The 13,284-nt window shown below is 42.0% G+C and overlaps 1 protein-coding gene across 4 annotated transcripts in view; it reads left to right on the top strand.

Annotated features, from left to right (window-relative positions):
* Positions 1-13,284, top strand: part of PDE9A (phosphodiesterase 9A) — a 51,270-nt gene that overhangs the window by 30,288 nt on the left and 7,698 nt on the right. For all 4 annotated transcript variants that reach the window (XM_040585161.1, XM_040585164.1, XM_040585165.1 and 1 more), the window contains 5 exons: positions 3,132-3,213; positions 5,558-5,632; positions 8,735-8,821; positions 11,948-12,052; positions 13,193-13,275. In XM_040585161.1, coding sequence (XP_040441095.1) covers positions 3,132-3,213; positions 5,558-5,632; positions 8,735-8,821; positions 11,948-12,052; positions 13,193-13,275 — 432 coding nt within the window. The remainder of the gene's footprint in view (positions 1-3,131; positions 3,214-5,557; positions 5,633-8,734; positions 8,822-11,947; positions 12,053-13,192; positions 13,276-13,284) is intronic.

Consider the following 13,284-nt stretch of genomic DNA (forward strand, 5'->3'; position numbering starts at 1 on the left):
TGAATTTTGCTACCCAGATATATCAGGTAGCTCAGCATTAATACATTCCTGTTAAGTCTAAGGCCAAATTCAGCTGTCATACCAGCATAAATGCAGAGTAACATTTTTAAACTCAGATCTGCTCCAGCTTTCTAGATTTGTAACAGTAAAATGGATCACAGTCTGCCCTGTGACTTGCAGCATTTCTTGTTCAGGTGTGTGAGGAAACCTTATGTGAGGAGCTCAGACTGGCAGCACATGTGTGCTGATTTGTGCTGAGTGTGATGTGAATAACGTGTGCCTATGCATGCGTCCTTACCTTTCCTCAACTGTTTCAGGGAGCTGGGAGAGCTGCATTTATGAGCATAGTGACACACAGGCAGATAGGGAATTAAAACCAAGAAAAGAAATTAATGGCAGCTTCATGCTCACCCAGTTGCTGCCACACAGATGAGGAAGTACGAGACTGTCCCAGCAGCAGCTATGACTCATTCCTGTTCCAGATCTTGTCACCTTACAATCTCTATTTTGTATTATAAACAGCAACCTGTTAACAAGAAAAACAGGAATGGGCAGTGCTATGTCTGCCCAGTGCAGCCGTCTCCAGCTGAGGTGTAGTCTTCACCACGGGCTTGTTATGAGATACGACAGCTGCCAAAAGCCAGAGTCCAGCATGGAGCAGGATGCTGGCAAGCTGTGGTGAAAGTGGGTGTGGTGCTCAGCAGCAGGTAGTGCTGACACCCAAGCTAGCTTGCTCTGAGCTCACACTGCATAGCTGCTTTCACTGAAGCAGGAGCCTAACTGTCTCTGCTCAGCATCGCTTTGTGCCATATCAACGTGGCAGCTACTTGTCACAGCTCTTCTTGGTTGCCTTGAGCTGGGTCTTCCTCCTCTCAGTTGCACAAAACCTCCTTCTCCTTGCACAAAATTCTGCCCATGATTATCAGTAGCCTAAGGGCTTGGGTCTCAAAGCAGCAGCTAGATGTGTCTAGGTTCAGTGTCTAACTGGTTGTGGCTGCGGGTCACTTCTTTTTGCTGTAAGACCTCATGGGGAGCTGCTGAAGAATGAGCTGTGGTTCTCTATTCCCAAATGACCATGGCTCTGCAGGACCCATGCCACTAGCCCATGGTGACCTCAGCCTAGGGGTCCTTCATCCCAGAACGGCTCAGCAAGCTCTGTCCCATTGGCATGAGATATGTGCATGCTATGGGAGGAACAGAGACATCCCTGGGTAAGTGGAAATATATTTGCTCTTATTTAGACTTGTCATCCCTTGTGCAATGTCATTTGCTAGATAATGCATTACAGTTGCAATTAGGGATTACATCTAATGTTAATTAATGTACATAAATATATGCGGTGCCTATATTCTTTCAATAATATCACAGTGTACACAGCTGTATTCTTATATGTTTACATATTCTTACATTTGCTCTTGTATTAACAAATGTCAGAGTAAGGATTAACAGCTAGGTTTATAAAGTCATCACACAGTGAACTGTGCATCTCCCCTCTTCAGAAGAGCAAAGCAGACCCACTTGCACCCCCTTAAATTGTGGGGGTTTTGCTAGTCTGCTTTTTGCACTCACCACTGACAGATGCTAATAATGTTATAGTGTAATTTAGAATCATGATCATTTGCAGATACAGTTTTACATTTGTAAAGGTCTGATGCATCCTGGCTCTGGTGTGTTCCCCAGTGTGGCAGGATGAAGGCTTCGATGTCTTACTGCAGCTGGGAATTAGAGAGAGTTGGCTGACCCTCAGCTAACCCTGGCAGCCAGCTCCAGTTAGGGCAAGGAATGCCCCAGTCCCACTAATTTTATCCTACTAATACCCCTCACAGTGGAGTTTTGAGGAAACAGCTTTAGAAATTATTATGACAGCTTTTCACCCACTGAGACTCTCCTTAAACAGGGCAGGAAAAGACAGCTGGTTGAAGCCAGCTGACCACCGTGAACTGTAAGATGACATAACTTTTGCAGGATTTAGACAATATCATCAGAAATGTTAGCAGACATCAATATTAAGAGGAGAAAAGACAAGACAGCTGGACCAATTCCCAATGGAGAAGAGAAGCACTAAAAAGAGATGCAATACAGAATATGCAAAATAATTCGAAAGGGACAAACAAAGTTAACGGAATACTTTGGTTGGTTTCTTGAGAGGGTTTTCTTTGAGCTTTATTTAGCAGGAGATTTGAAAAATGAGAAAGGATAATCCAAATGTTAGGACTACAGGGATAAATACAAAATGCTAGTAGATCAGTCTCACAGGGGACTAATTAAAGTCCATGTGACCAGCTACCTGGGAAACATGTGTTGAGTTAAAGTATCATGATTGCCATGGGTGACACCTCACAGCTCTTAGTTTTATTGTTCTCCCCATGGCTGTAAGGCAAGGAACTGCTCTCACGCTACAGTGCAGCAGCTTAGATGTTCTGCAAAGGCTGTAAGGCTAGAGTGTACCTCCCAGCTTGGCTCTTCCACATGCAGAGGAAGGAGGAGCAGATAATTGGCAGTGGGTGCTGGTGTTAATAACACGGCAAGTGTTAATTACCTGTAATTTCTGGCAGTGGCTGGCTTCCCCCTGGGAGCCTAGCAGACTGTGTCTGCTGAGCCTGCGCCTCACTGCTGTTGTCCCACCTGAAGGGCAGCAGACAAGATGGTCATGCCATCAAAATGGATGGTCATACCCAAGATTTTACAAGACCTAGAGCTGGGCTGCAGTGTCATGGGCTCAGTGGGTGCCTACACCAGTAAATAAGCACAGGTATGCCAGCATCCATACTCAGCATCGCCCCTAGCAGGGCTCTGCCATCCTCAGACAGCAAGGTGCTTGCTGAAAGGAAAGTTACTTGGTTTAAGTAGAAGTGGTTGGGTATCCATGGATACATGCTTGAAGACAGATGCTTCTCACTTGAATTCAAATATATGGAGAAGGGGCAACAGGGGCATTGCACGAGGGGAGAAAATCCGAAAGAGAATCACACTTTTAAAGCATTTGAGCAACACCACATTAGAAAGGGAGAGGCTGGGGAGTGGGGTAATTCTCTGAGTGATGCCTACTGAGAAACAAGAGTACTTCTGGCATTTTTCAAGACACTGTGTTTCTGTTCCCATAATGTTAAAAGCTGAATATTTCATTTCAGGACTAACTGTTCCTGCAAGTACAGCTTTTTGGATGAAAACAAGAGGCCGACTCCCCGGCGGGATGTACCATCCTACCCAAAGGTACCACACAATGCTTGCTCTTCCCAGAATCCTACTACACCCTTGCCATCTTGACAAGCTCTGGTTTACAATGCATGACTCCATAGCCTTCTTAGCCTGGTTATTCTACAGTCTAGGGCCTGATCCAAAATCCCTGGAAACTAATGGAGAAAGCTGTCGTTGCCAGTGGTGACTTAAAGTTGGATCCTCAGTAGTCTTTTAATACTTGAAAACTCATTAGTGTTTGAAATGTTAATGATCATTTTGCAATCACCAACATTTAACGCTCTTTTGTCTAGTTATATTTGTTTATTCTCCATGCTCATAGCAGACAATCAAAACTAGCCCGTAATGTTGTACTCTGATTGACAATAGTGTTGCTGTCTGTTTTCTCCTAATGGATTATTTTTTAATTTAAAAAGTAATTTATGGGTATGCTTCACCCAGGGAAACAAAGATAAAATGTGACATTGGATTCTCTGCAGAATGATTCATTGTCCCTGTGAAAATGAGTTAGTGTATTTGCTAGAGAAAACAGTAATGCTTGAAGAAAAATGTCTATTGGGCAAGTACAAGTGCAAATCCACATTGATGAATGAGGCTGAAACCATGAAACACACAGGATCTTTGATCCTAGCATTGTCAGTCTTTACCCACAGGAGTTATTCAAAGCTACCAGGTTATGTCTGCTCAGTGCCCAGCTCACACCTTGACAAGACACCAGCTTACACATGTGCAAGTCATAGTTTAACAGTGAGCATTTGTTTGCACACATCAAAGCTGTCTCAGCCACTCTGAAGTTCACATGGTCCCATGTGATGCAGGTGTATGATATGGACGTGCATCTTTGCGTATTTGTCTTCACAGTCTTCCAGAACAATGAGTTGTAAGTTCTGCTGTTTATTCTGCTCTGCCTAGCAAAAGTGACCTCCAGGCCTCTGAGGCAGACATCATGATACTACATTTCTTTCCATTAACTTCTGAGCTAGAGGCTTGTTCTTCTGACACTAGAACATGTTTTCACAAAACACATCGGTTCTAAAGCAGATTTTTGCACTTAATCAGTATATACGTCAAAACAAACTTTGATGTACTGCTATGATATTAGGATCTTGAATTAACAACAAGCGCTATGAAAAGTTGTACTGACTGACTGCAGAGTAAACTGGTAGTCTGTATTTCTGTATTATCCCTAGACCAAAGCCCATAAGAGTTTTGGTTTTAAGAGTTTGGGTCCGGCTTGACAAATCTGTGAAATTTGTTATCGGTTGCCAGGTGCCGGGTTTGTCCAATGTCAGTGAGGTTAGGAAGTGATGAGTACACTGAAAGAAGATATCATTTAAACACTGGTATCAAATAAAAAATCTGTATTGCTAACACACAGTTTTCTTTCAGAAAGTCATATTAAATGTACGTTATATAAGCAAATGCAAAAATCATTGCTTCTTAAGGAGGAAAATTAATCTTCAGTGTTATTATTCCTTGGATCAAGTATCAACAATTTGATAGCTTAGAACATTCATTCACCTGTTCGCTACAGTAAGCCCAGACTAATTAGAAACAGCCATGGTAAATGGACCAATTGAAGCTACAAGGTTTTTGTGTCCCAGAAAGACTCTGATGAATAGAGTCTTGAAAAGATAAACCAGTACAGTCCAGGTCTCCCCTGGTCTTTTAACCCTCCACATTCCTTTTTTAAATTTTTTATATAATTGGTAACTGGATGATGAGCTTGATTTTGTTTTAAGCCTCTGAGCATAATGATAAAATAATCACTTGAGTCTTGCAGGCTGACAACCAATTTGAAAATGTGGGCGTTCTTGAAAAAATACTCAAAATGGGAGCATAAATCATCTGAAAGTAAATATATCATACCCACCAGCTAATTTAACACTGTTGGCATAGACACTTCACATCATCCAGATGTAACTGGCTCCACTGATTATCACTGATGTTCTGCAGGCAGCAGAACCAGTGCAGCCAGGGACAGATCTTTATATCTCTGTGCTGGATTTATCACAGCCCTGTCCATAACGCCTCTGCTCTCCTTCCTTTTCTCCCAAACCCTTCACCTCCTGGCTCCACAAGGATCTCCACCCATCAGTGACCTACCAGCTGGTGCTGTGGCAGGCAGCAAGCTGTCTGAGGGCTTTCTGGTGTGGCCATTCTGGTGTGACCACGAGCAGCTGGTGGGGATGGTGAGAAGGGTTGGGCAGGCAGAGGAAGAGATCAGTTGCTCTCTCTTTGGGAAATATGGCTAAACCCCTCACGAATGGAACCCCGAGAGTCCCAAGGACATGCCAACAGTAGGTCCCTTGCCAGAGTGGGGGACCATTACTTACTCTGACTGCCTTTTTGTCTACAGTACATGCTGTCCCAGGAGACCATTGAAGCACTTCGGAAGCCAACCTTTGATGTCTGGCTGTGGGAGCCCAACGAAGTAAGCATGCCATGTTAGCTGAGTTTGCACTCCTTCTGAGAGCCAACAAGGCCAGAAGAGCCCTTTAAGATGGTCTGCAGGGTTTTTCCCCTTTTCTGCCCCTTATTGTCTATATTTTTTTAATTTTCATATCACACCAGAATACAGTACTTTTTCCTGACAGATGCCAGGTAGATTATACTGAATATTATATCCTGAGTTGTCTTTATTTTTTCTTTAATCTCTTCCTAGTAATGTCCCATAACAACCAGTGCACTATCATTACTGCCACATGAGTTCTCTTGTGCCGTTTTATCTGAACAAATCAATCCCTATGAAAGCGTATGCTTAAGCACACCATCAATAACTCCACTCAAATCAATAAAGCAGCGTGCTGCTGTGTGAAGCTGGACAGAGGTGCATGCATTGATTCACACACTTTTAGGCAAGAGGTTTTCTGTAGTGTATTCTGAAGAAGTTGCAAAATTGCGTGCACAGCCTATTAGTGTTTTCTTATTGCTTCATTTTCTTATTTTTCTTATTGCTATTAGTATTATTCATTGTTCATCACTTGTATTGCAGAAGGTTCTGGAAGGCCCACATGTAAACCTCTGTAGAAACATGAAGGAAAAGGTTGTTTCTGTAATGGCCAGCTTATAATGTAATGTGAAACTACATTCAGCAAATATGAGCAAATCTCACCTAGGAAAAGTGTAAGGGAGGGTAGGACTAAACTAGGGGGTTTGTGTTGGATTTTCCCCAAGGGAAGGATTGGGTAGCTCTCGCAGCACCCCTTAGCAGCAATCACCTTAACTACCATCCCAATCAGATCTTGTGCATACAAGAGTCATTGTGGTTCAGCACCTGTAGGTCAACATCACAAGGAAAAGTACCTCATACAACACCCACAGGAACAGCATATTCCTTTCAGGATATTTCATCTGGCTGGTAGCATAACAGAAGGACTCTCTGGTGGCTTTAAGTCCAGCTCCCGTTCACAGAGGCTGGCGGAGCTTCCCTTGTGCAGTCCGTGCCAAGCTGAGCTTGGTGCTCTGCAGTTACTGCTCCCTCTCCAGCCCCTTTTCTCTCTACCATGGCCATACAACTGCTCAGGCAAAATGGCTTTCCCCCAGCTTTTGAACGCCTGTCAGGTCTTTACAGCAAGAGAAAATTATGACCTGCCAGGTGGACCATAACGCTGTTGGCTCACTGTTATTCTGACTATTAAGAAAGAATGGGGAGAGACAAAAACCATTATTCACGGATTCTTGTGTGCTGAGGCATAGTATTTTAGCACAGTAACTCATTCAGAGTACTAGGAAACCCCATATGGTGGCATGAATGAGGCTAACAAGAGGGTGTGGAGATTAGACATGCCCTGCAAGGAGGAGTGCTGCTCAGAAATAAGATACCACACAAGCTCTAGTGAGCCAAGCACCATATGGGTTTATCTCACCCTTGTAGCTCTAGTTTATGTTTACAGAGAATATTTCAATTCTGTCAATGCTTGCTTAGCAATAAGCATTTGCCCACATGCTTAATGTGGGGCAGGCAGGTTATAAACGATATTCTTCTGTAAGCAAATTAACAACGTGCTCTGCATCATCTCAGTAAACAGAGATATGCCACAAACTTGTGTTCTCTTTCTCAAATGCTCCCTCGCTTTCAAGCCTTACAAGAGTCCAATATTCAAATTTTTGCTCTTGACCAAGAAAGCTGAAAATGGAAACTGAGATTCTCATGTGTTCAGGGGCAGGAGCTTTGGGACTCAGAGTCACCCTGCCACTCACCCAAAGATCTCTTGGCAACAGCTGGCGGGAGACAGGCATTTCTGAGGATAATTCAGCCCTTTTGGATCAAGTTTATTGTCTCAGAAAGTCTTTTCTGAAAGTATTGTGAAACGTATATTCTACCTCAAGGGCCAGGAATAAGACAAAGTGGTCTACAGCAAAACGCTGTTCATGTGAGCACAACTCAGCTCAGACATTGTCCCTCAAGTCTTGCAGGAAAGTCTCTTTCTTCCTGTTCGGCTGACTCAAAACCAGCCCCTTTGTTACTGTACAAACTATGAATATTCTCTGGATAAATATAAAGTTTCATTAGATTAAATAATTTTTTCTGGAGAGTTTTTAAGAGCCTAAATAACAGAAACCTAACTAAAAATGTCTCCAAGGCCATAGTTGTGACATTACATTCATCATGTTAAAACTCCTGGATCAGCCTACAGTCTAAAAACTACAGCTGCTAATATAATGCCTACATTTCATCCCCTTCAGATTTTGCCTTCAGAAATGGAAATGCAGATACATAAACTCCTGACCTCCTGGAAGTCTGTCCATTTCTGACTGGTGGCAGCTGTTAAGTGCCCAAACACATCACATTATCAATATCTTTCTTTTCCAATATTTTCAAACCCGGAAGATTAACCAGGAGTAGTAGTGCTAAATGACCTGCATCCCTTCCTACTGCAGAGCAGACATTGTGTCAAAAGAGCAGCCTGTCTTTGCATTTCAGCTGTTAGGATTAATAGTTATAGTTTACAGGAGTGGATGGTCACAAACCTGCTGCAGTTTTGTAGAGTGGTTATCTTTTGTTAAACAAGAAATATGAGCTAAGAGAGTGAAGTAAAGAAAGAAGATGTTGACACATATCTAGAATAAATATTTCTCTAAGGTTATTTTATTTTCTGCTGTCATTTTCTATACATCCAGGGCCTGATCCATTTCTGTACAGCTAGGGCCTTTGGAGTCAGTGGTCAAACTCCCACTGATTTCACTGAGCATTAGAACATATCCCAGCTGAATTAGAAAAATGGCAATACTTTTTTGTGAGAAGGAATTGCTATGATATGCATGAATCACAATTACTAAAGAGAGCTGGTGTGATTCAAAGCCCTGCACAAAACCTATGAAGTCAATAGCGGTCTGTCTACTTCAAAAAGCTTTCAGAACCTCTGTCTCCCCTCTTGCACTGCCTTTAATCATGCAATCTTTGAACATCTTTCATCTTAACAAGAGGGCTCTGCAATTATTCAATGCTTGCAAGGAGGAAATTCACTTTGCAATGTATCATAAAGTAAATTGATATTTACCAAACCAATAAACTATCTCTTCCGGGCTGCAGATGCTGAGCTGTTTGGAACATATGTACCATGATCTTGGATTGGTAAAAGACTTCAATATCAATCCTATCACGTTAAAAAGGTGGTTGGTAAGTATTTCAAATTATTGATATTAGCAGTTTTTCAAACTCAAAAATCAATAAACAAGACATTTAGTCAACTCGACTCACATGAGTAATCCCACTGAAGGCAGTCAATCTATACAAATTCTTAAAATTTAAGTATTTCAGCAAATGTTTACATTCTTGTGGTCAATGACTTTTTTTAAAACTGTTTTGCGTTTGTCTGCTGAGCTTTCTGTTACTGAAAGCAGCTCATTTCTGACGAATGCTCTTGGTACCTACTGGAAATGGAGACAAGACAGTGTCTTCAGGTATGACCAAGAAAAAAATCAGTATGTGCAATAATCCATTAGAGGTACTAAGTCACAGGGACTAAAAGAGCAAGTCAGGAAAGAAAAGGACTTGCTGACAAACTAAACAGCATTTTTTGCTTCAGTCTTTAATGCTGAGAATGTTGCAGAGATGCAAGACTTCAGATAAAGATGAGATCATACCAAAATTAAGATGTCTAAAGAAGAAACATTGGAATATTTAAAAATCAGTAAGTTTTCAGGTCCAAAGGAGACCATAAGAAAGCACTTGCTAAAAACTGAAGAATATATTTGCTTTCTCAGAAAAACCTATCACGTCCCTAGCGAACTGTAGAACAGTCAGTATTTTACCCATTGTTCAAAAAGGATCTAGGGGTAGCCTGAAGAATTACAGTTAGTAAAACTTATAACTCTACCTGAAAAAATGATTGAAACAATAATTAAAAACATCATGATGTGAAGTTCATTATACAGACGCTTCATACAATTCCTACAGTGAAGACTTAAATCTCATTAATTTCTTCTAATTAACTGAAGCATATGCACAGAATAGAGGGAACTGTTCTACATGATGGATGTAGACTCCCAAGAAAGGCCTGAACAAATTCCACAAATTCAGAAGGTGGCTAGAAAACACAAAGCAAAGCACTGGATTCATTGTATCATGAAGTACAGCAAGAGCAGAAAGCACCTGGTCACCAGCGTACACAGGGGCAGTGACTGTCATTGCTTGGTGCACTGCTGCAGGGTGAATCTAACAAGTCATTGGACTGATCAGAGAATGGAATAAGGCATAAAATGGACCAATGTTATCATGTCACCATAGAAGGCATAAGGCTTACCTGAGATTTAGGTCTAGCACTGGTTAAACATTTTTAGAAAAACAGTATGACTACATTAAAGGAGATACAAAAAGTAATCAAGACCTAGGAAATCTCTCCCCAAAGGCAGATGAAAAGCTCAGTAATGTTGACCTTAGAAAGCAGCTGAACAGGAGGGGTGGGATGAAACCCAATATAAACAAGGCTAGCACAGAGTAGATAAAACACAAAATTTCCTCCTCCTGTCTCACAGCCTGAAAACATGGGAAACAAGGTGATATGTCAACACACATCAACATGCCACCCACACACATTACTGCAGGCAGCTTCCTGTTAGCATGTATCTCCAAGTAATTATTTACCAACAGCATTTCAGACCACCTAGATCTGAACAAGGGGAGTTTATTATGTATTTTCTACAAAGGTAAGACAGGGTAAGATTTCTTTTCCTAAACTCTAGCTTCACAGAAAAACAGATGATTTAAAAAGAGCCCCAAGGACTCTGCTTCAAACTATGATACTTCCCCAGGCATGCTGTGGGCACCAGTTTGAACTTAAGCGGGTAAGAAAAAGCCACCTCATACGTATGCTTGCTTTCTTGCTCCCATATCCATTGGCTACAGAAATGTTCCAGAAAGGGGAGGAAAGGGCGACTAATACAACCCAGTCACTCCAGCCCTTTAGTGTTCTGAGCCAGGAGTTCCCTGGGGTACGCTGGGCTCCAATGCTGGATGTATATGTTACATCCATGCAGTGTTGTACAGTGCCTGGGCATGGCCACGGTTTCCATGTGGAGGCTGTGAGATACTGCCCACCACCTGGAAGCCCTGCTGTCAACCATATAGTTCCATTAGTTATTCATTTTGCAATAATGTAATACATTCCTGAAGTCTTGCTGCAGAATAATCTGAACAGCTTTTGCAATGAAGCCCCAAATATTGAATAAGCATTGAAAATCCACAGTTCTCTTGACCTTGTCCAGAGCTTTGAGGCTTCCTAGAAATCAGGTCCCAGGCTGAAGGGTTTGATCCTGGTGGGGCTTGAGGTTTCTTTAAGTAAATCCACTATTTAGCTGGAGAAGGGGACACAAATTCTGTCCATGTCATTAATTCAGACTCAGTAATGTGTGTAAGGGCTCTCTAGGGTCCAGGCTACAAAGGATTCAGCAGAAGGGGTCCAGCAGTGCTACTGATGCTTTGCTGTTTTGTGCAGGACAGGATACCCAAGGCTATCCAGTGCATTGGAAGAGTGACTGTGGCATGTGTTAACCCAGCTGTGCCAGCTTCACTCAGCTAGCCTGGCTGACAGGAGCAAGGACATATGGAAAGACAAGCTCTAGCTTGTATTTGTAATGAGGGCACACAGTCAGGATCTGTAGAAAGTTAAAACACACAAAAATCAGTTCCACGTGCCTATATGGCTAAATCTCTTCAATGCTGCCTAGAATAGGAAATCCACACAGGTACGCTAGTGTGTGTGCATTCACATCTTTACTTTGCCAGGAAACACATCCCAAAGTGCCACCTCTGAACATTTGCAAATGAAATAACAACTACAGTTCAGCCTGGAAGTTTTCAAAGCTGCAATTTGCATTCAGTGAGACAGGGGAATGAGGATGTACTTTGAGTTCTTTACACATCCCAAAGTCACCATTTAACCACATCACAGTCTGAAATACAAATTCAGGATTAGAGCACAGAGTCCTATCTCAAGATCGAGATGCACTTGCAGCTGTGCTGGGATGTTTACCCATCACTAGCTGGTATGAGAGAGAAATTGCTGTAAGCTTTACCTGCTGACAAATTCTTGAAATGCAGTGTTCTTCACCATTCCCCAGGTGGACAGGGAGTGTCAGAGGGCCTTGTGCTACCACTCTGTCCTAGCAGAAAATTATATTGGGCTCCATAGGACTCCTGTAGAGGTATACAGTGCTTCCAGGGAGGCTGGGAAGTGTACGTAATCATTTTTTTATAAGGAAAGAACTCTCTTGTCTCTGACTGCTTCATTCCCTCTCTCTGCAGCTGTGTATTCACGACAATTACAGAAACAACCCCTTTCATAATTTCCGGCACTGCTTCTGCGTGACCCAGATGATGTACAGCATGATCTCACTCTGCAGTCTCCAGGTATGCCCCCACCTCAACAGTATCACTCAATTTCATTCATGGGGCACATGTTCGTCCACTAAGCACCATGACACCTGTGCCACTTTCCTTGCAACACAGGCCACCAGCTGGCTAGCAAGTGATGAGCTTTGCAGTAGCTGCACTTGTTCACTCCTTGGGGAGAGGAGGAGAGGTGTCACATTTCCACCACTGGCTGCCCACTCAGCCATCCCATCCTAGACCCAAAAGCACCTACACAGCTTCCTGGGGTTGCTGGGAAGCTACCTTCACCTCCTGGGTATCTCAGATTTGTACATTGAAGCTCTTGTGACATTGATAGCATGAAACATCTATGAATCAGATCCAAAAGCCTACTGAATTATGGTCTGTGGATATAGTCTTCATCCGTGACACAAAATGTTCCCACAAGAGGTTTTCTCCAAATGTGTGCTTGCATCTGGGTCAGCTACTGCAAATAATACCTTGCATGTACTGTACGCAAGATTCACGTTTGACCTGTACTTTCTCCAAAACTACAGACATAATTTGTTTTCATTGACTGGATAACCTGTGTTTATATATTAATTTAATTTCTGTACAAACCAGATTTTATTCAGTTAAAAAAAAACCTTTTTACTCCATAGTTAAACATCTTGGTTACTGGCCTAAGTCTATTTTCTTGCCAGCAGGAGTATGAAGAAAAACTTGCTTGAATGGGAGTTCATCCTATTCAGAAGCTGTGAGAATGTAACACTTAATTTTTCTTACTCTTCATAACTTTAGTTAATGGAGAATGCAATGGCAACTAAGCTATCTTCCAGCCCTCCTTTAACTAATCAGGATGCTCAAATGACTTGTAAGAGACTGTACTAATGTCTCAGTGCTTTTATATGATCTCTGCAGTGATACCAAGTTTCAAGCAAATTGCCTCCATCGAGCTGCTGTTATTTAATGCAACAAAAGCAAATCTGAGTCATTTTTACTGGAAGGGAAGACAGAATTCTCTTTCTTGACGGAAGTAAATTGATCTGTGGAAAAATACTTCATTTTGCTCAGATTTGCATTTCTCTAAAAAGTAAATGTGGATGTATTTTTTACTTCATTTATGGGGACAGGGGAAGTAGAAATTGTAATACTAGGTTTATGTTTTGTATTTTACAGGAGAAATTTTCCCAAATTGACATCTTGATTCTCATGACTGCAGCAGTATGCCATGACTTGGACCATCCAGGCTATAACAATACGTAAGTCTC

Source organism: Falco naumanni, chromosome 2, assembly GCF_017639655.2.
Source record: "Falco naumanni isolate bFalNau1 chromosome 2, bFalNau1.pat, whole genome shotgun sequence".
In the NCBI taxonomy this organism is placed as follows: domain Eukaryota; kingdom Metazoa; phylum Chordata; class Aves; order Falconiformes; family Falconidae; genus Falco; species Falco naumanni.